The 20,725-nt window shown below is 35.1% G+C and overlaps 1 protein-coding gene across 9 annotated transcripts in view; it reads left to right on the top strand.

The window, feature by feature from the left end:
* Positions 1-19,352, top strand: part of LOC117341963 (ankyrin repeat and MYND domain-containing protein 1-like) — a 52,455-nt gene extending 33,103 nt beyond the window's left edge. For 7 of the 9 annotated variants that reach the window (XM_033903854.1, XM_033903855.1, XM_033903851.1 and 4 more), the window contains 3 exons: positions 2-85; positions 6,206-6,330; positions 15,858-19,352. In XM_033903854.1, coding sequence (XP_033759745.1) covers positions 2-85; positions 6,206-6,330; positions 15,858-16,004 — 356 coding nt within the window. In that variant the 3' untranslated portion in view covers positions 16,005-19,352. Of the gene's footprint in view, position 1; positions 86-6,205; positions 6,331-13,736; positions 13,778-15,857 lie in introns of all 9 variants that reach the window. The other 2 variants (XM_033903861.1, XM_033903858.1) reach the window with 2 other exon arrangements.
* Positions 19,353-20,725: the final 1,373 nt, after the last annotated feature.

Below are 20,725 nucleotides of genomic sequence, written 5' to 3' on the forward strand. Positions count from 1 at the left end.
GGTCCACCAGAAGTACCAGAGAACATCCCGCTCTTGTCAGCGGTACAAAAAGTTGGGGCAGCTGTTGCCTTTTTAAACTCAGGCCGTAAGTTGTCTGCAGTTTGTGGTCTGAAGCACGTCCCCAAACCTTAACATACCTCCGCGATAATTAGACCGCTGCACTACCGTCCTGTTTGCGTATAGATTTCATTTTCAGATGTTAAGTTTTATTTTGTATGAATATTAAAATGAATTTTAAAATGTATGAGTACTGTATTATGCATTACCATTAATGCTACAGGTATATTGTTAAAAAAATTACCCCGCTAAAGAAAAGTTTATTCATACTGCATTATGGTCTGTACTTAAAAAGTAAGCTGCACAAGATGGGGAAAAATCATGAATATTAGAGGAACATTTTGAGCAGCAGAATTTCCATTTAACCTGAAAAAATACAGTTATACATGGGAAAGTATTCCCTGCTATTTCCAGAACGTAAACCCAGTCGGTAACTATACTTGGTTAGATGTGTAAGTATGTCTATAATTTATGCAGAATGCTACATGCTCAATTAAAATAGTATAATTCTGATGCAGAAACAACCTCATTAATTAATTCAGACTAAAATCTATTTTTTCATGGCAACTAATCTAAATGCACAGAATTGTTTTATGTAATCATACAGTTATCTCCCTGTTTGAATCTTCACAGAATTATTTTACGGAATCATAGAGTTATCTCCCTGCTTGACTCTTCACAGAATTGTTTTACATAATCATAATATGATTTCCTTGTTCGACACTTCACAGAATTGTTTTACGGAATCATAGAGTTATCTCCCTGTTTGAATCTTCACTGAATTGTTTTACATAATCATTAAATGATTTCCTTGTTTGACACTTCACAGAATTGTTTTACGGAATCATAGAGTTATCTCCCTGTTTGACACCTATTGTGTTATGTTCCCATTGTTATCACAATCACTTGTTTTATACATTGTAACCAGGTACTGTTTAACTAGACAGTATACATTCACAGCAGGGTTAATGTAGAAAGCTAATCATATCGTATCGTCTCTTTTTATAATTTGTACATTTGTGTATGTTATCATCAAGGTCGTAAGTGTAAGAAACAGGTGTTTACATGGCTCCAACATATTTTTCAATAATAGGAAAATAGGAAGTAAATTATATATAAATGGACTTTTTCATATGCTGCCCTTTCCACATGTATATTTACATGCGTTTTACACCGCACATTTCCAAACTTTGAAAATTATAGCTATTTGATCTTAATTGACCATTTATTGCTCATTTTTGTTATAACATCTTCAAAGCAATAAAAATATCCTTGTATTTTGAAAAGAGTAATTCAGAATTTTGCATATCTAGGACTAAAATATTACCTTTATATCCAACTTTGTATTCAGAGTTAGAATTTACTGGAATATACTCACCCTACTCTTTTTTATTATCAAAAATATGTATAAGAAATTAAATCATATGCAAAAAATGAAATATACAAAGATGATATTTTCCTTTCTTGATTGATTTCATCCTTTGATTTAGATTTCAATGATAAAATTATAACAGGAGATTTTTCTTTAGAATAAATAGATACAATTGCAGAAACTTGAGACTTTGATCTGAATACTGAGCTAGAACATGTCCTGTTATACCCAGAATACATTTTTTTTCTGATTGATTCAAATGGTATCCATGTATTCAGAATCAACAGTCAAGCTTTAGTAAAAGACAAAAACTTCCATCTAACTGAGTGTTGCGTTTAATTATACAATTAAAACCTCTTTGAAATGTGAATCGAAGCTTACTGACTCCATTTTTTGGTCTATTGTAACAAATATATTAATTTTATGGTCCTCTGTAACACGCCATCACCTATAACACCCCAGGGCTGATTGGCAGCGCTAATATTGGTCAGAGTGAGTCAAATTACAAAAATCTTCTTCTCAAGACCTATGTAGTAGATTCAAGATAGATGGAAGTGTCTTAGGTGATTAACCTATCCAAAATTTTGTTTGAATATAATGATAGTAGATTTTACTGTGAATTGTGAGGTACCCCAGTAGATTTCACTGTGAATTATGAGGTACCCCAGTAGATTTCACTGTAAATTGTGAGGTACCCCAGTAGATTTCACTGTGAATTGTGAGGTACCCCAGTAGATTTTACTGTGAATTGTGAGGTACCCCAGTAGATTTTACTGTGAATTGTGAGGTACCCCAGTACATTTCACTGTGAATTGTGAGGTACCCAGTAGATTTCACTGTGAATTGTGAGGTACCCCAGTAGATTTCACTGTGAATTGTGAGGTACCCAGTAGATTTCACTGTGAATTGTGAGGTACCCAGTAGATTTTACTGTGAATTGTGAGGTACCCCAGTAGATTTTACTGTGAATTGTGAGGTACCCAGTAGATTTCACTGTGAATTGTGAGGTACCCAGTAGATTTCACTGTGAATTGTGAGGTACCCAGTAGATTTTACTGTGAATTGTGAGGTACCCCAGTAGATTTCACTGTGAATTGTGAGGTACCCCAGTAGATTTCACTGTGAATTGTGAGGTACCCAGTAGATTTCACTGTGAATTGTGAGGTACCCCAGTAGATTTCACTGTGAATTGTGAGGTACCCCATTAGATTTCACTGTGAATTGTGAGGAACCCCAGTAGATTTCACTGTGAATTGTGAGGTACCCCAGTAGATTTCACTGTGAATTGTGAGGTACCCCAGTAGATTTCACTGTGAATTGTGAGGTACCCCAGTAGATTTTACTGTGAATTGTGAAGTACCCCAGTAGATTTCACTGTGAATTGTGAGGTACCCAGTAGATTTCACTGTGAATTGTGAGGTACCCCAGTAGATTTTACTGTGAAATGTGAGGTAGCCCAGTAGATTTCACTGTGAATTGTGAGGTACCCCAGTAGATTTTACTGTGTGAGGTACCCCAGTAGATTTTAATGTGAATTGTGAGGTACCCCAGTAGATTTCACTGTGAATTGTGAGAAACCCCAGTAGATTTCACTGTGAATTGTGAGGTACCCCAGTAGATTTTACTGTGTGCGATACCCCAGTAGATTTTACTATGAATTGTGAGGTACCCCAGTAGATTTCACTGTGAATTGTGAGGTACCCAGTAGATTTTACTATGAATTGTGAGGTACCCAGTAGATTTTACTGTGAATTGTGAGGTACCCCAGTATATTTCACTGTGAATTGTGAGGTACCCCAGTAGATTTCACTGTGAATTGTGAGGTACCCCAGTAGATTTCACTGTGAATTGTGAGGTACCCAGTAGATTTCACTGTGAATTGTGAGGTACCCAGTAGATTTCACTGTGAATTGTGAGGTACCCCAGTAGATTTTACTGTGAATTGTGAGGTACCCAGAAGATTTCACTATGAATTGTGAGGTACCCCAGTAGATTTCACTGTGAATTGTGAGGTACCCAAGTAGATTTCACTGTGAATTGTGAGGTACCCAGTAGATTTCACTGTGAATTGTGAGGTACCCCAGTAGATTTCACTGTGAATTGTGAGGTACCCCAGTAGATTTCACTGTGAATTGTGAGGTACCCAGTAGATTTCATTGTGAATTGTGAGGTACCCAGTAGATTTCACTGTGAATTGTGAGGTACCCCAGTAGATTTCACTGTGAATTGTGAGGTACCCATGTAGATTTCACTGTGAATTGTGAGGTACCCAGTAGATTTCACTGTGAATTGTGAGGTACCCCAGTAGATTTCACTGTGAATTGTGAGGTACCCAGTAGATTTTACTGTGAATTGTGAGGTACCCCAGTAGATTTCACTGTGAATTGTGAGGTACCCCAGTAGATTTTACTGTGAATTGTGAAGTACCCCAGTAGATTTCACTGTGAATTGTGAGGTACCCAGTAGATTTCACTGTGAATTGTGAGGTACCCCAGTAGATTTTACTGTGAAATGTGAGGTAGCCCAGTAGATTTCACTGTGAATTGTGAGGTACCCCAGTAGATTTTACTGTGTGAGGTACCCCAGTAGATTTTAATGTGAATTGTGAGGTACCCCAGTAGATTTCACTGTGAATTGTGAGAAACCCCAGTAGATTTCACTGTGAACTGTGAGGTACCCCAGTAGATTTTACTGTGTGCGGTACCCCAGTAGATTTTACTATGAATTGTGAGGTACCCCAGTAGATTTCACTGTGAATTGTGAGGTACCCAGTAGATTTTACTATGAATTGTGAGGTACCCAGTAGATTTTACTGTGAATTGTGAGGTACCCCAGTATATTTCACTGTGAATTGTGAGGTACCCCAGTAGATTTCACTGTGAATTGTGAGGTACCCCAGTAGATTTCACTGTGAATTGTGAGGTACCCAGTAGATTTCACTGTGAATTGTGAGGTACCCCAGTAGATTTTACTGTGAATTGTGAGGTACCCAGAAGATTTCACTATGAATTGTGAGGTACCCCAGTAGATTTCACTGTGAATTGTGAGGTACCCCAGTAGATTTCACTGTGAATTGTGAGGTACCCAGTAGATTTCACTGTGAATTGTGAGGTACCCCAGTAGATTTCACTGTGAATTGTGAGGTACCCCAGTAGATTTCACTGTGAATTGTGAGGTACCCAGTAGATTTCATTGTGAATTGTGAGGTACCCAGTAGATTTCACTGTGAATTGTGAGGTACCCCAGTAGATTTCACTGTGAATTGTGAGGTACCCATGTAGATTTCACTGTGAATTGTGAGGTACCCCAGTAGATTTTACTGTGAATTGTGAGGTACCCCAGTAGATTTCACTGTAAATTGTGAGGTACCCCAGTAGATTTCACTGTGAATTGTGAGGTACCCAGTAGATTTCACTGTGAATTGTGAGGTACCCCAGTAGATTTAACTGTGAATTGTGAGGTACCCCAGTAGATTGTACTGTGAATTGTGAGGTACCCTGTAGATTTCACTGTAAATTGTGAGGTACCCTGTAGATTTCACTGTGAATTGTGAGGTACCCCAGTAGATTTTACTGTGAATTGTGAGGTACCCCAGTAGATTTTACTGTGAATTGTGAGGTACCCAGTAGATTTTACTGTGAATTGTGAGGTACCCCAGTAGATTTCACTGTGAAATGTGAGGTACCCAGTAGATTTCACTGTGAATTGTGAGGTACCCAGTAGATTTTACTGTGAATTGTGAGGTACCCCAGTAGATTTCACTGTGAATTGTGAGGTACCCAGTAGATTTTACTGTGAATTATGAGGTACCCCAGTATATTTTACGGTGAATTGTGAGGTACCCCAGTAGATTTCACTGTGAATTGTGAGGTACCCCAGTAGATTTCACTGTGAACTGTGAGGTACCCCAGTAGATTTCACTGTGAACTGTGAGGTACCCCAGTAGATTTCACTGTGAACTGTGAGGTACCCCAGTAGATTTCACTGTGAACTGTGAGGTACCCCAGTAGATTTCACTGTGAACTGTAAGGTACCCCAGTAGATTTCACTGTGAACTGTGAGGTAGCCCAGTAGATTTCACTGTGAACTGTGAGGTACCCCAGTAGATTTCACTGTGAACTGTGAGGTACCCAGTAGATTTCACTGTGAACTGTGAGGTAGCCCAGTAGATTTCACTGTGAACTGTGAGGTAGCCCAGTAGATTTCACTGTGAACTGTGAGGTACCCAGTAGATTTTACTATGAATTGTGAGGTACCCCAGTAGATTTTACTGTGAATGATGAGCTTCCCCAAACCTAGATGTTTTTATCATTTACTTTGGTATTATATAATCTGGTCACACAAGTAATTGTTGTATGTTGTGTGTTTATAGTCAGATATCACAAACACAGTTTAGAATTGTCTGCTTGCATGTTTACACTACACAAGCTGTTTCACTGCAGCATGGAGAACATCACCATACACCAATTTTCACAGAATTTTATTCACATACCAAGTCTTTATTGTTTTGTGACTGTTTTATTGTAAGACCCTTCAAATCAGAATGAAAGTTGTGTTTAATCCATGAAGTTCAAATAGTACATTCATGTATAAAAAAAAATGTTCAAGTATTTTGTTATAGTTAAATTGAAATTAAAATATTTTGTTTGAGAACTAAGTCCTACTATTCCAATCTAATCTGATAAAAACACAGAAGTCATGGAATGAAAATTACGAATACATTAATATGAAATGTCTGTATAAAGTTAGTCATAGAATTTTTTTTAAATTTGTTAGGGCGTTCTCGCAGTCCAAGTCCAATGGGGAGAAGGGTTGCGGCCGACAGCCCCACACCAGCCACCGATATCAACAAGGGAAAGAAAACAACCGTATCCGAGCTACAAAAGGGTGTAAAAATAAACGTAAGTATAGGAACTATGATTTACAGTGTCGCCATACAATAAGTGATGTTGTATCATTATTGTAGACTCAATACACTCGTCACTCACAATAAAATACAGTTTCTTATCATTAAAACTCTGGAATAGCATGCAGATAGATCATATTTTCTTAACCTTAAAACATTTTGTCTGTCAACTGTACATGCTTTCTTATGAAATTAAAATGTATTTTTCCCTTTTGTTTTTAATTTAAGTTTTTCTTTTAATTTCTGCTTAAAATTACATGTATATTTTTATTTAGTGACCTGTTTCAAATCATGTGAATTCTGATTTTATCGATATCACTCATTTTGCCATCAACTCCTTTACGAATGTAAAACAGATTTTTGATAACAAAATAAAATTTTTGATGTACCCTATTAACAGAAATACGTGCGGAGACGTCCTCTGGCCCTTCTGTCTCCTCGCTTCGTATTTCAGCGTTCGTACACAGAGGTATTGGTGTTTGTGGCTTTTCCACATTATATACCAATGTTATTGGCAGGCATGGCCGCCACTGCATGGCAGCAGATTGCATGGCATTGTATCATTACTTGGGCTGCTGCTGCTGAACTCATGACTTGTAGTAAATACCCATAAATCTAGACGAATGAAATGTATTTTTAAAAAAACTTTATACTGAAAATATAACAGAAACAACACATTTTTTTTTTTAAATATTCATATAAGAATTTCAAGCATTTCTTGCTTGAATTTTCATCAAAACTTTGAGTGAAACTTTATCTTTATTCGGTGCATATATTCTGAAAGTGCTTAATTTATTAATTAGGGAATATGAACAAGAAAAACAACAGACACCAAACCTAAAGGGTATTTACTGCAAAATAAACAGAATTACACGTCACTATGTAACAGGATGTAACAAAATACTGTGGAGTTTCTAGGTCACTGTGACCTAGTTACTATTACATATTTAACAAAAGCTTTTTTTGTCTAATGTTAAATAAGGTACTGTTCGTTGATAACATTGTTAGAAATGTCTGCATGTCGAAGTTGAACTGGGTCTATGCATGTTAGAGGATGGAATGGGACCGTTATTGCTGTGCTTTGTAAAGGTTTATTATATATATTCTATTTGAAGTTCTTGATGTTCAAAGTCTGAGTAATCTTACTCAATTCAATCTGAATATAAATCTTGATAGTGAGAATTTTTGGAAAATTAGAATGGAATTCCGTAATTCCAACAAAAAGTCTTAAAGGATTGCGCGAAAGATATATCTTAATGATTACCTATAAAGGGATCAGTACAAGTCGGAGAATTCCATTTTGTTTAATTCTAGATTGCCCATAGTTCGAGGAGTACAAAGAAAGTTTTGTATGCGATTTGTTTATAAATCCTTTAATATATTTATGATGCTGGGACACTAGTGACATGATGTAGTCATTGGCCTTCATACATGTAAATACACATACCAAATAATAAACTTCAGCTCTTAGAACTGTTTGGTCCTTCTAAAACTTGATATGAGGCTAAAGTGAAGAAATTAAGAAGGGAAGTCAAGAAAATAAGGTCGGATCACATGATACAATGCGGGAGGGGAGGTGATTATATCCAGAGATGTTATATAGTATCACCTGCCAGTGATAACTGTTAAGACTTTGAACATCCTGATATAACAAGGTGTGTAAGGAAGTGTGACTGTGACATCAAACTATTTACTTATTTAATCTTAAAGAAAAAGACCAGAGGCAAACAAAAAGTAAGTGGATGTTTAAGGTGTTACAGTGTACATGTTAATACTGTGATGTTGGTTTTAAAACTGACCATGTTGATGTCGAGTTTGTGACGCTTAACCTTTCATTGGTGCGTCTATGTTTATATTAAAATATGTAAGTTGTGAAACCATGCTATTCCTGTCATCATACATCCCAGAAATACAAAATATTAATTCATGTGATTTTAATTTTTTCAATATTTGTACTTATGTTGAGCAATAACAGCAAAAATACAATAATTCCCAGAACACTGATAGAAATTCATGTGTATAATTGATATTAATATGATTGCTGTATATTGAATTATATTTACAATAAAAATGATGCAAGGAGGAAAAATTTTCCATAGCTGAGCAAGTTTTATGTCTCGGTCAATTGATCCTATAGATGGCAGGACAGAACAAGGTTTCACTGAATTAGAACATATAGATCATTTCCTCTGGAATACTTTATCACTGTGTATGTACAATGAGTAGATATCGTAGTTACATATATAGATCATTTCCTCTGGAATACATTATCACTGTGTATGTACAATGAGTAGATATCGTAGTTACATATATAGATCAATGAGTAGATATCGTAGTTACTATGGCAAGCTGTTTTTACATTTAATACCATTTCCTCTATAGGGGATATTTTTTTCACCTAAGTGAAAAAAGAATTTCACGTAACTGAGAAATACATCATGCAAATGGTTTATTCACCTTAAGAAAAGAATTTCACTAAGGGAAATTATTTTTCAGTTGAGTGAACTAAAACAATGCAAATAAATGTTAATTTCCCTTAATATAAAGATAATTTCACTTAGATACAAAAAGATATGTGCATACATTATGCAAAATACTTGTCCCTTAAGGGAAATTCTTTTAATCTTAAGGTAAATAAAACTGATCATATTATATTCTTACAGCCACTCTGTCCTCCTATCCACTCCCATTGTATAATGGAATGATCCCTCCCCCTGGACCTTGTCCTCCTATCCACTCCCATTGTATAATGGAATGATCCCTCCCCCTGGACCTTGTTCTCCTATCTGCTCCCATTGTATAATGGAATGATCCCTCCCCCTGGACCTTGTCCTATCCACTCCCATTGTATAATGGAATGATCCCTCCCCCTGGACCTTGTCCTCCTATCCGCTCCCATTGTATAATGGAATGATCCCTCCCCCTGGACCTTGTCCTCCTATCCGCTCCCATTGTATAATGGAATGATCCCTCCCCCCTGGACCTTGTCCTCCTATCCGCTCCCATTGTATAATGGAATGATCCCTCCCCCTGGACCTTGTCCTCCTATCCGCTCCCATTGTATAATGGAATGATCCCTCCCCCTGGACCTTGTCCTCCTATCCGCTCCCATTGTATAATGGAATGATCCCTCCCCCTGAACCTTGTCCTCCTATCTGCTCCCATTGTATAATGGAATGATCCCTCCCCCTGGACCTTGTCCTCCTATCCACTCCCATTGTATAATGGAATGAACCCTCCCCCTGGACCTTGTCCTCCTATCCACTCCCATTGTATAATGGAATGATCCCTCCCCCTGGACCTTGTCCTCCTATCCGCTCCCATTGTATAATGGAATGATCCCTCCCCCTGGACCTTGTCCTCCTATCCACTCCCATTGTATAATGGAATGAACCCCTCCCCCTGGACCTTGTCCTCCTATCCACTCCCATTGTATAATGGAATGAACCCTCCCCCTGGACCTTGTCCTCCTATCCACTCCCATTGTATAATGGAATGATCCCTCCCCCTGGACCTTGTCCTCCTATCCACTCCCATTGTATAATGGAATGAACCCTCCCCCTGGACCTTGTCCTCCTATCCGCTCCCATTGTATAATGGAATGAACCCTCCCCCTGGACCTTGTCCTCCTATCCGCTCCCATTGTATAATGGAATGATCCCTCCCCCTGGACCTTGTCCTCCTATCCACTCCCATTGTATAATGGAATGAACCCTCCCCCTGGACCTTGTCCTCCTATCCGCTCCCATTGTATAATGGAATGATCCCTCCCCCTGGACCTTGTCCTCCTATCCACTCCCATTGTATAATGGAATGATCCCTCCCCCTGGACCTTGTCCTCCTATCCACTCCCATTGTATAATGGAATGATCCCTCCCCCTGGACCTTGTCCTCCTATCCACTCCCACTGTATAATGGAATGATCCCTCCCCCTGGACCTTGTCCTCCTATCCACTCCCACTGTATAATGGAATGATCCCTCCCCCTGGACCTTGTCCTCCTATCCACTCCCTATTGTATAATGGAATGATCCCTCCCCCTGGACCTTGTCCTCCTATCCACTCCCATTGTATAATGGAATGAACCCTCCCCCTGGACCTTGTCCTCCTATCCACTCCCTATTGTATAATGGAATGATCCCTCCCCCTGGACCTTGTCCTCCTATCCACTCCTATTGTATAATGGAATGATCCCTCCCCCTGGACCTTGTCCTCCTATCCACTCCCATTGTATAATGGAATGATCCCTCCCCCTGGACCTTGTCCTCCTATCCACTCCCTATTGTATAATGGAATGAACCCTCTCCTTAGACCTGTCTCCAAACAAGTTTCATACCACATTTGTATATCAACAACCATCACTTTGTATTTGTTTACTTTTTGATCATCATGAAAGTATCCCCTTTATATATATGTAGCCCCATTGACATGATTTTAAAACCAAAATAATACATCAGTAAAAATATTACTCAGACAGCCAGAAAGTCTCCCCAGTCTATGTTAGAAATGTTGTTCATTATTGATAGGTAAAATGTTTATTTTCTATGATGTTTCATTTCCCTTAAAGTGAAACAGATTTTTGTTTCCGTTATGTTTAATTTCCATTATGTTTTATTTCCATTAAGGTGAACATATTTTTATTTCCATGTTTTATTTCCCTTAAAGTGAAACAGATTTTTCATTTCCGTCATGTTTTATTTCCATTAAGGTGAAAATATTTTTATTTCCATGTTTTATTTCCCTTAAAGTGAAACAGATTTTTCATTTCCGTCATGTTTTGTTTCCATTATGTTTTATTTCCATTAAGGTGAAAATATTTTTATTTCCATGTTTTATTTCCCTTAAAGTGAAACAGCTTTTTCATTTCCGTCATGTTTTATTTCCATTATGTTTTATTTCCATTATTTTCATATGGAAATAAAACAGAATTGAAATAAAATACAAGGGAAATAAATCATATGGGAAATAATATTGATTTTACTAACAACAAATGGAGTATAGAAAAGGTCTTGAATTGGTCAGAAATTAAACACCATATAATTGGTAAATAGATGGACTATCTACTCATGATCAACTGCAGCATTTGCGTTATGTTTTATTTCACTTAAGTGAAAAAGATTTTTTCTTAAGATGAATAACATTTCTTTCACTTAAGTGCAAAAAAGTGTAACTTCTTAAGGTACAAAGTATTTCACTTAAGAGAAAAAAATTTGAAGCATATTTTACCTTAAGAGGAAATGGGATTAAGGTTTAAAACGACTTGCCATAAGTTACATAATCATCTGTTTGATTCCGTTAACGTGTGTAGTAGAACTCACAGATGCAATCACAGCACAGCCTCCAATGTAGAGTAGGGATTTGTGATTTTTGGCTATGTTAACTTAGTGTTTTATTTTTTCAATTTTAGTAACTGAATGAGATTTAACTTCATGTTTGGTAAAAATGTTTATTTTTGTTTGTGGGATTATATACTTTGATAATAATTTTGTTCCAGTACCTATTATCCTAGTTTTCAAATAAAGAACATGAAAGGTCTGGTAATACTTTGTATGGGTAGATATGGTAACACCAGACAATTCTTTATAATTGCAGCAAAAAGTTTATGTTTAGTTCTCGTAATTTTATCTCAACCATAGTCAGGGAAACCCTGATGTATATGTTTTTAATTGAAAAGGAGGTCGTATTATTTACTGTGTATACTGTACTCTAAGTTCTAGATTATATAGTTCGTGGTTTTAGTTAACACTGTTTACTAAATCTGTAATTATATGTCTTTCAATAACATTAGAATATGTTGTTGAAAAGAGATTTGAACAATTGATGATATACTGTAATTGACCTGTGTAGCATTACTTAGACGTAGCTGTTTATAATATAGGTCGTGTTTTAAACTGATGTGACAATGTCCTATTTGTCTTCATCACTCTGCTAATTTTACCAATCTTCAATATGTGAAGCACTGGTGTTACCAGAGGTAAACCTGAGGTACATTTTCCAGTGTTTGTTACTTAAAGAATATTGTGTGACCTGTTTCTACCACAATAGAAAAATCTATTATGAGGATGAATTGACCTATTTTGTGTCAACGGGTGTTCTTTTCACAATATCAGCTGGGGTGTAAGGATATGACTTCTAGTGATATGCCGCTAATTAATATGCAAAAATGAATATTTCGGAAATGTGTTGGAAATATTACAATTTATTACAAATGATTGCAAATAATAAACAAGTTTATTCTTTCCAAAACAATAAATTGCTTGAAATCTATTAAAAAAAAAAAAAAATCTAGGAATATAACAAAAACAACTGCGAATTAATTCTTTGTGCGTTATCATTTCCGGGACATCGTGAGGCGGCCTTTAAATGTTTGCAAATGAAAACGCATTGAACCACGTGATTAAAAATAGTCCCGGTCAAAGGTCATTGTGTTAACCAATCAATTCGCATTAAGAGTTTGTTATTCAACAGTTGAAATACTTATTTCATGCCTTGTGAGTTGGATGACACCTACCTATTGTGGTAGAAACCTTCATAATCCAGGACAGACAAATCGGTATCCAATGTATTATGAAAATAAAACGTTAATGCTCCTTGTGAAATGTCACGCAATACTGATGTAAATTGTACCTTATATCCCTATATGACAGCGTTCCTACCTCGTATATTTCTCTCTTACTAAAAAGAAAGTATTGCGGTATGAATAGGAGCACAACAAAGAATATCGTCACGGTAAAGAAACCATTATTGAAACTGAAAATCTTAAACATATAGCAAAAATATAGAGTTTTATGGAGACTCCTGAAAAGGACAAGGATAATACGACCAGGCGTCCCGGAAGAGTTAGTAATGTTCCAATACTGATGTAACGAAACTTTTTAACATTGTTAGACTCAAAATCATGAAAGAATTAATAGTGAATGTTACTTAGTTAATAATTACACGTTAACATTGAATAAGGAAGTGTTAGAAAATGCATGGGAAATATCCAACCGTTTTATTCATTGACTGAACGCGTTGACTGTAAATAACTGGGATGTAAATTGGTGTTGTAAATAGCTCTTATGCCTTTCATGAATTTCCTTATGATGCTTTTCTATTGGTCAACATTGTGTGACGTTTTCTATTGGTCAGGATTACGTGACTATTTCTATTGGTCAGGACTACGTGACTACATGTACTTCTATTCAATATGTTGTGTATGGAGAACATGGTTACTTACATTTAATGTTCTAAATAACATTATCTTTAATATTCTAACACGAAGTTAACTGTTTCAGAAGCTAAATAATTATATGCAATGTACTAATTAGTATTTTTAGCAACTAACTTACAATGCATTTTAGAATGCCTGATTTTCAAAACATTTTCTATAACGAAGCTTTTGATGTTGGTGATATTGCAGGATAAAACGTCGTAAACAGTTGGGAAGCTGTATAACATGAGGTGGACACGTGTTTGTATCTACTCCTTCTGTTTATATCGTCCATTCTTATACTAATTCCTGTTTGATGTGTTTTGTTGTTTATTGTTTTCCCCCACAGCGGTGTATTATTGTCACTCATGCATTGTAAAACAAAACAATTTCTATTCTCTAATGAAGTAATGTATATGTAATATTGTGTCTCATCCCTTGTAAACATAATCCCTGTCCTGTTTGAATGCAGCAATATTCAATATCGTCAGTTATCCCTTGTAAAAAACTGATCTTTGTTGAAGTCGACGGAAATGTTTGAAGTACATGAATCTTATAGGTATTACTGCTACTATTTGAAATGGTAAAGTAAGTGTTTATCGTTGCTAGGTGTTCACAAACACAACCTGGTCCTCTGAAATAATATAACACCGTTTATCTATAGACTTATAAAAGTATTACTGCAAATGAATAATTGAGTTATAAATCCTTTTGTGTATAGAGGTGCTTTTTTTCTGTTGTTCCACAGAAAAAGATTGTTACAAAGTGAATATTTAAAAAAGTAATATGCAAGCCGTGTTAATTGTGTATAAAACTAATTGAATAATAGAACATATTGTCGACAATAGGCTCCTTCGATTAAAATGACTTGTCATAAACAGTATATTTTAATAGTAAAACTATGTACATGGTTAAAATGGTCAATAAGTTAAAATAGTTTTTAGTTAAAGTAAAATTATCTCCTTCAGATTTACTCACTTAATACTCCTTTCTTCACTGAAGCTTTCAAACAATGGGGAGTAAGCTTATTGCAGTTTAAGTGACGTTTAATGAATTAAACATTACAAATTTACTTCCCGCAATCCTGTTTAAATAGTTTACCATTACAACAAATTGTACAGAATTCGATAATACTTGTGACCTTTTTTACTTTTGGTGAACTACTTTATTTTTGTCACTCTTTGCTCTAAGTATGACACTAACAATTTATTCAATATACTGTTTACCGAGCTTGGACAAATCCTGGGTGCTAATAATTGTAAAAAAAAAAAAACACATACAACATGTATTTGAGTTTTGTGTACTTTCTATTGAATCTCCTGGTGTTGTCCCTGTTGTCTTTTTGTTATTTTGCTGTGCAAATATTAACATGATAATCACATTAGATACACTTACTGTATAGCCGGTTATGTTTGCAGGGATGGTCGCGAAAACTTAATCTGTTTAATGATAAAACACGGGTTAATATTTTACGCGAAATAAACTTTAATTAAGACTATCGTCATATATTGTGCCGCTATTAGCAGACTTGGCCGTCTCCAATCACCCATTGTTTTTCAAACAATTTTAATTGTTCGGATAAGTTTATATGCTATAAATAATATGCTAGATGGTATAAAAAAAAAACATGGCTACACAGAATACTTGCGTTTATAAGCGTAACGCAACTATTGTGTTGCGATCCGGGCCTTGAGAGTATTCATTTGTCGGATCAAAAGTTAAGTCGAAACGTCACAATTTATTATCGGTTTTGACATATTAAATCAATAATCACGTGTTAAATAGTTTGGAATTCGACATCGGGAGCAATATTCGCAAAAATTATATATCGTTTTATTGACAAATCGCGATTTTTTTTTCTAAACGAAGAACGCGAATTTTGTTTACCCGCGAAATTAACCGGCTATACGGTATTATGTATTTCAATATCTACCCTCCTGACGTATGTCTGGCATAAACGTAGCAAAAGCGTTTCAAAGCTTTGTGGGTTTTTTTTAACAAATATCTTTTAACTGTATTATCAGTAGATAATAGTACATAGCATACATGTATTTGTTTTTCTTTGGAAACTCATTCCTAATTTGCGTTTTAGTCGAGCGTAACATGTGTTGAAAATGTTATCATAGTGTTCATTGCTGTGACTTAAGTTGACTTTTTAACAGTGCAATACTATATATTTCCTTTTTACATGTGAAGTGGTAGTCCTAGTGTTAGTAGTAGTAGTTTTAAGTAGTTGTAGTAATGCCTTATTTTATTTTGTACTGTTGGATTATCGGTAAATACATACCAGACTATACAGGCTGCCTCATTCTTGATGTGTTTCTTTGACAGGTGCCCTATAAGGGGTTCAGTCGGAGTGCTGGGGGCCAGTTCATAGGTACTGATGCAATGCGGCGGATGACACAATCTGAAAAAGGGAAGAGACGCTGGACTAGCCCGCCCCCTGGTGTCGTTATACATAACTATAGCTATGTATAGAAACGAATGTTGCTGGTTTATTGTAAAGTATGCGTGGGTCTCTCTTAATTTATATTTGTTGAAACTATTTCATTTCGCCAGTTCTTGGAAAACGTGTTGATGATGAAATTGAGGATACATCTACCAGTATGTTAACTTAGCATTGCTTGTATCTTTTGTATCCTTGAAATGATTTGAAGTTATTTTCTAAAAATAGATGGTTATATCCGAAGGAAAACATGGATGTCGTAAAAAAAGTAGTTTCACCCAAAATATGTGAATTTATGCAATCATGACCTCATTTTATTTTATATTGGTGAATATATCATAATTATCCATTTTATTTTGCTATGTAGGGTTGGTATGCAATCGTTCATCATTAAAACCTAGTTGTACTGTTCAGTGTTGAAGATGGATGTATACTTAATCCATAGTCGAAGGCGCATTCAATCATGTTCCAAAGTATTGCATTGTGTTCTGTTTGTTAAAGAAATAATATCATGTGGCCAACGTGTAGTTGTATAGGTATTATTTATTTTGTTTATTTGCGTATTTATTATTTTATTATTCTAACTATTATCCCTATTATTAAGAAATAGTTTATCGCTGTTAAAATTGTTTAAGTGTATGTTCCATGGCTTCCCATATAGTTTTTGCTCAAGTTTACACTTTCTTGCACATTTCCTATACTTTTATATCCATTCTGTTCTATGTTAGAAACATTTAAGGTAGGTACCTGGTATTATTTAAAGCAGAGTTACTTTTGTTGTGATAGCCTTACAAATAACCATAATTGAAACGGAATTTTGTTCTGAGTATTATGCAAATATATTTAGTTTTCAGTTAAAGATAGGTTTCTGATATCTTTGATTTTTGAGTATTTTGTTATTTTGCGACAAAATGACTTATTCGTACGAGATATGAAGAACTAATCATGTATTTATATGGCTTCAGGCTACATCATGTGGTGTTTGAAGACCGCGCAGAAACGTTAGGTACTTTTTTCAAATAAAAACATGAACACGTTTAAACTGCTGTCAAGCACTGTCAGACTTTCGTTTCTTTAAGGTAAATGAGTCGAAAAAGTTATATCCGCTTATGAATGGCATGTGATCAAAGTGTTTGGAAAAATGAATTTCACTGAAATTTTATTTCGTTTGCGACAATTTACGGACAATTGAGAAAGTAAGCACCAGCCAATCATAACGGATTAAATGATTACTATTGAGTTGCAATATGTTTACCTAGATAGGTGCCAAAGCGTTACAGGATTGTTCACGTGATAACATTTGTCATCTTTTCACTATTTTATATAGATGTTTCACTAGGTCACGGTTAGCGAGGTTACATGTAGTTGGTACAGAAATATTGGAAGGTCGACTGACATGCGAACGTATACTTATGTATGACAGTATTTTATTGATAGTTAATCTTCAGTATTTTAATTGCTGTGATAAACATAACGGAAAATTGTCAATTTTCTATGATTAATTAATCATTCCTTGATTTAACTGCTGAATGCAATTGTGATAGATAGTCTTTCATGGTCAACACTGCTGAATATAACAATTTCACCCTGTCATTTTGAATGTAAAAATTGCACTGTCTGAAATATTTTACATACATTTTTTTTATTGTAGTGACTTTAGAGAATTACAATGGAAATATGTCACTTTTTACAAAACCTTTTTGAGTACCGTTTAGATTATCATATATAGGTATTATTTCATTCCGAAAGTTCATCTTTTAGACCAATCACTTAAGCAAACGCATGCAAATAAGATTTGCAATTTAAACTGGATTTCTGAGCACAGTTCTATGGTTACTTCCAGACTCTCTGTTAATGCTATCATCGTACATATGTACCATTCATATTCAGTATTCTAAAGAATCTCAATTGTCACAACAACGATGACAAGCAGGGTAATTGGACAGCCAAAGGAAGTAAGATCTGTCGCCTCATCCAATCAAAGCATGCTAATTATATTTTCACGAAATTCATATTCACTGTTTAAATGCCGCAATATCTAAAGACGAAGTTGGTCACACCTTGAACCTATTAGAAATATTAGAGTTTGTAAATTCTGAAGACATTTATATATCTTTGTATCTCAATGTGTAGACAAAAGTGCCTTTATGACTAGTTTTATTTAGTGATGGTGGTGTAAGAGAACCTTTTTTTACTATGGGAATGATAGCATTTCAAGACTGTGTAAGATACATCCACTGGTCGTTATAGATGTGATTAAAGATGTAACGCGGTGCTTTAACGCTGTGTTAACATCAAATGTCTAAATTTCCATGTAACTCTCCATGTGTACATTGATCCGAACAAGAGTTGATACTGTAAAACCTTCCATAAAAAGTTTTTGTGAAAGTTTCCAACCTGCATTTAAGAGATTGGAGACGGATGAAGAAACATTTCGTAGTAAAATTATTTCAATAAATATTGAGTATTCATATATTCCTGAAATAATCAGTGTGACATTTTTTTACGTGAGTGTAGGTAAATAACGAAACAGTAATTCTAATTCAAAATCTATAAAACGTGGATAAAATATGAACAAATAAGTAATTCCATGTACCGGGTTTTTAAGTATCCGTCATGTAAAAGAACGCTGTTGAATGATAGAAAATGCCACTATAGAAGATTTGAGATAAAATTATAAGCGTGGAGATTTGTCCAGAATAATGAAGAACATGTTATTGTGTAAATCGTTACAAAGTCATTCTTTTATTTCGTTTTCTTGTTGACTTTTATTTTTATATCACATATATATATATATACATACATATATGAACATGCCTTAATTTTATCGAATGCTACATTTGTTTTGACAAAATGAAGTAATGTATTTGTATTAGCGATCTGTTTTCACATGCATATATAGGTTTGTTGTTGATGTATACATGTGTTGTTACATATGTAACATATATTTGCTGTTACACATATCAGCAGTATTTTCGCATTCGATTTATTTACAATTAAGCTCTTTAACTTAAATTACTCGAAAAAAATGTCATATAATTGTATGCAATTCAAAGTTGGAAACTGTTGATATTGGTTAACAGGCTAAACACGTGTGTTTATTATATAGTCTAAATGCATTATTTATTTATATTCATTGAAAATTGATGCATTCAATACTTTATTGAAACTATGTTAGAGCTTAAAGCATTTTGCTATATTTGGCCAGAAAATTTAATGGCTATTTTAAAAATCTGCCAAATGAAATAAATATTTTTTCTTCTTCCTATCCTTCTTCTAGTCCTGCTACTGGAATCTGTAAATGTCAACAAAAGGCATTTCTGCGTGTCTATGACGTTACTCAGTTTTAGCTGATTTATAATAAAATTGATTTCAGTATTCTTAAATTGTCTGTCGTTATTACTGATATAACAATTGTATCAATCACATATTTAACTAAATCGCATTTAACTTAAGCACAGAGAAAATTCAAAGTTGATACGAAAAGAATATACAACGATGCCAATATGCTTGGTAAATGATATGCTATCTCATTTTCTACAGCAACATACACAAAACCGATTCTCCAAAATAATTATACGTCTGTAACTTCATATAAAGGAATTAGCATACCTGTTTCTGTTCTTTATTACTGGTTCGTCAGTACAGTGTATATATATATGGTCTAGTAAGTAATTACGATATGGTCAAATATAGGTACTGGATCCTAACAAACAGATGTTCGCTGGATACGTATTACTAGTCATTCAACTTTTTTGGGATGAGATAGAGGGGTCTCGACCCTCGGGGGAGATTGTTAGGTTCCCAAACACGAGGCAAAACACACCCCAATCTCACCCCAAAAGAGGTGAACAATTCTAGTACCGTAGTCTCTGTCAGAGGGACAAAAGCCAAAGCCCTCCTCAAAGGGTCGAATGCTTAACTAAAGGCCAGTGTCAAGAGAGACAAGAAGAATAAATTTGCTTAGAAAGAAAAGATAATATCCTAAATTTAGTCGCCTCTTATAACAAGCAATGGGACAGCATGTACAAATACTACGCCCTACCTGCAGGTCAGTTATTGGTATCTATCAGAATTTTGTCCAAAGTTAGAATCAGATTTTATAACGTTTTTTAGTATTTATCGATGACACACATAATTAAAGACTTGTTTTAGCCACAGTTTTCTATAGGAATCACATTGGTTGTGTATTAATATCCTTAATTATTGCTGGCCCAACTGATAATCGTACTATCTGTAACATTCAAATGACAATGGAACATAAGTAACATTTACTTTAGGTGTCTAGAGACTAATTTAGGCAATAGTATGTTTTAGTCAGAGATAGAGAACCAATAATGAAAATGTCATCTGTGCTTACCAATTAGTTCTAATTAGTCAGAAATTGTCAAAAAGGTTACTTCTGTCACCTGTGCTTATCAATTAGTACTGATTAGTCAGAAATTGTCAAAAAATGTTACTTCTGTCACCTGTGCTGACCAATTTTACTAATTAGTCAGAAATTGTCAAAAAGGTTACTTCTGTCACCTGTGCTTATCAATTAGTACTAATTAATAAGAAATGGTCAACAATGTTACTTCTGTCATCTTTTATACACCAGGTCAGGAATGTATTCCCTGTATAGGTTAAACATTGAATATGGTAACAATGCGTAGGAGTAATTGTTAGTGATTGACTCCTTTGTGTTGTATGACTACACAATAACGCCTTATGTATCCTACCAACGTGGCGCTATTCATGGTAGGGATGTTTA

Source organism: Pecten maximus, chromosome 14 (genome assembly GCF_902652985.1).
Source record: "Pecten maximus chromosome 14, xPecMax1.1, whole genome shotgun sequence".
Lineage (NCBI taxonomy): Eukaryota > Metazoa > Mollusca > Bivalvia > Pectinida > Pectinidae > Pecten > Pecten maximus.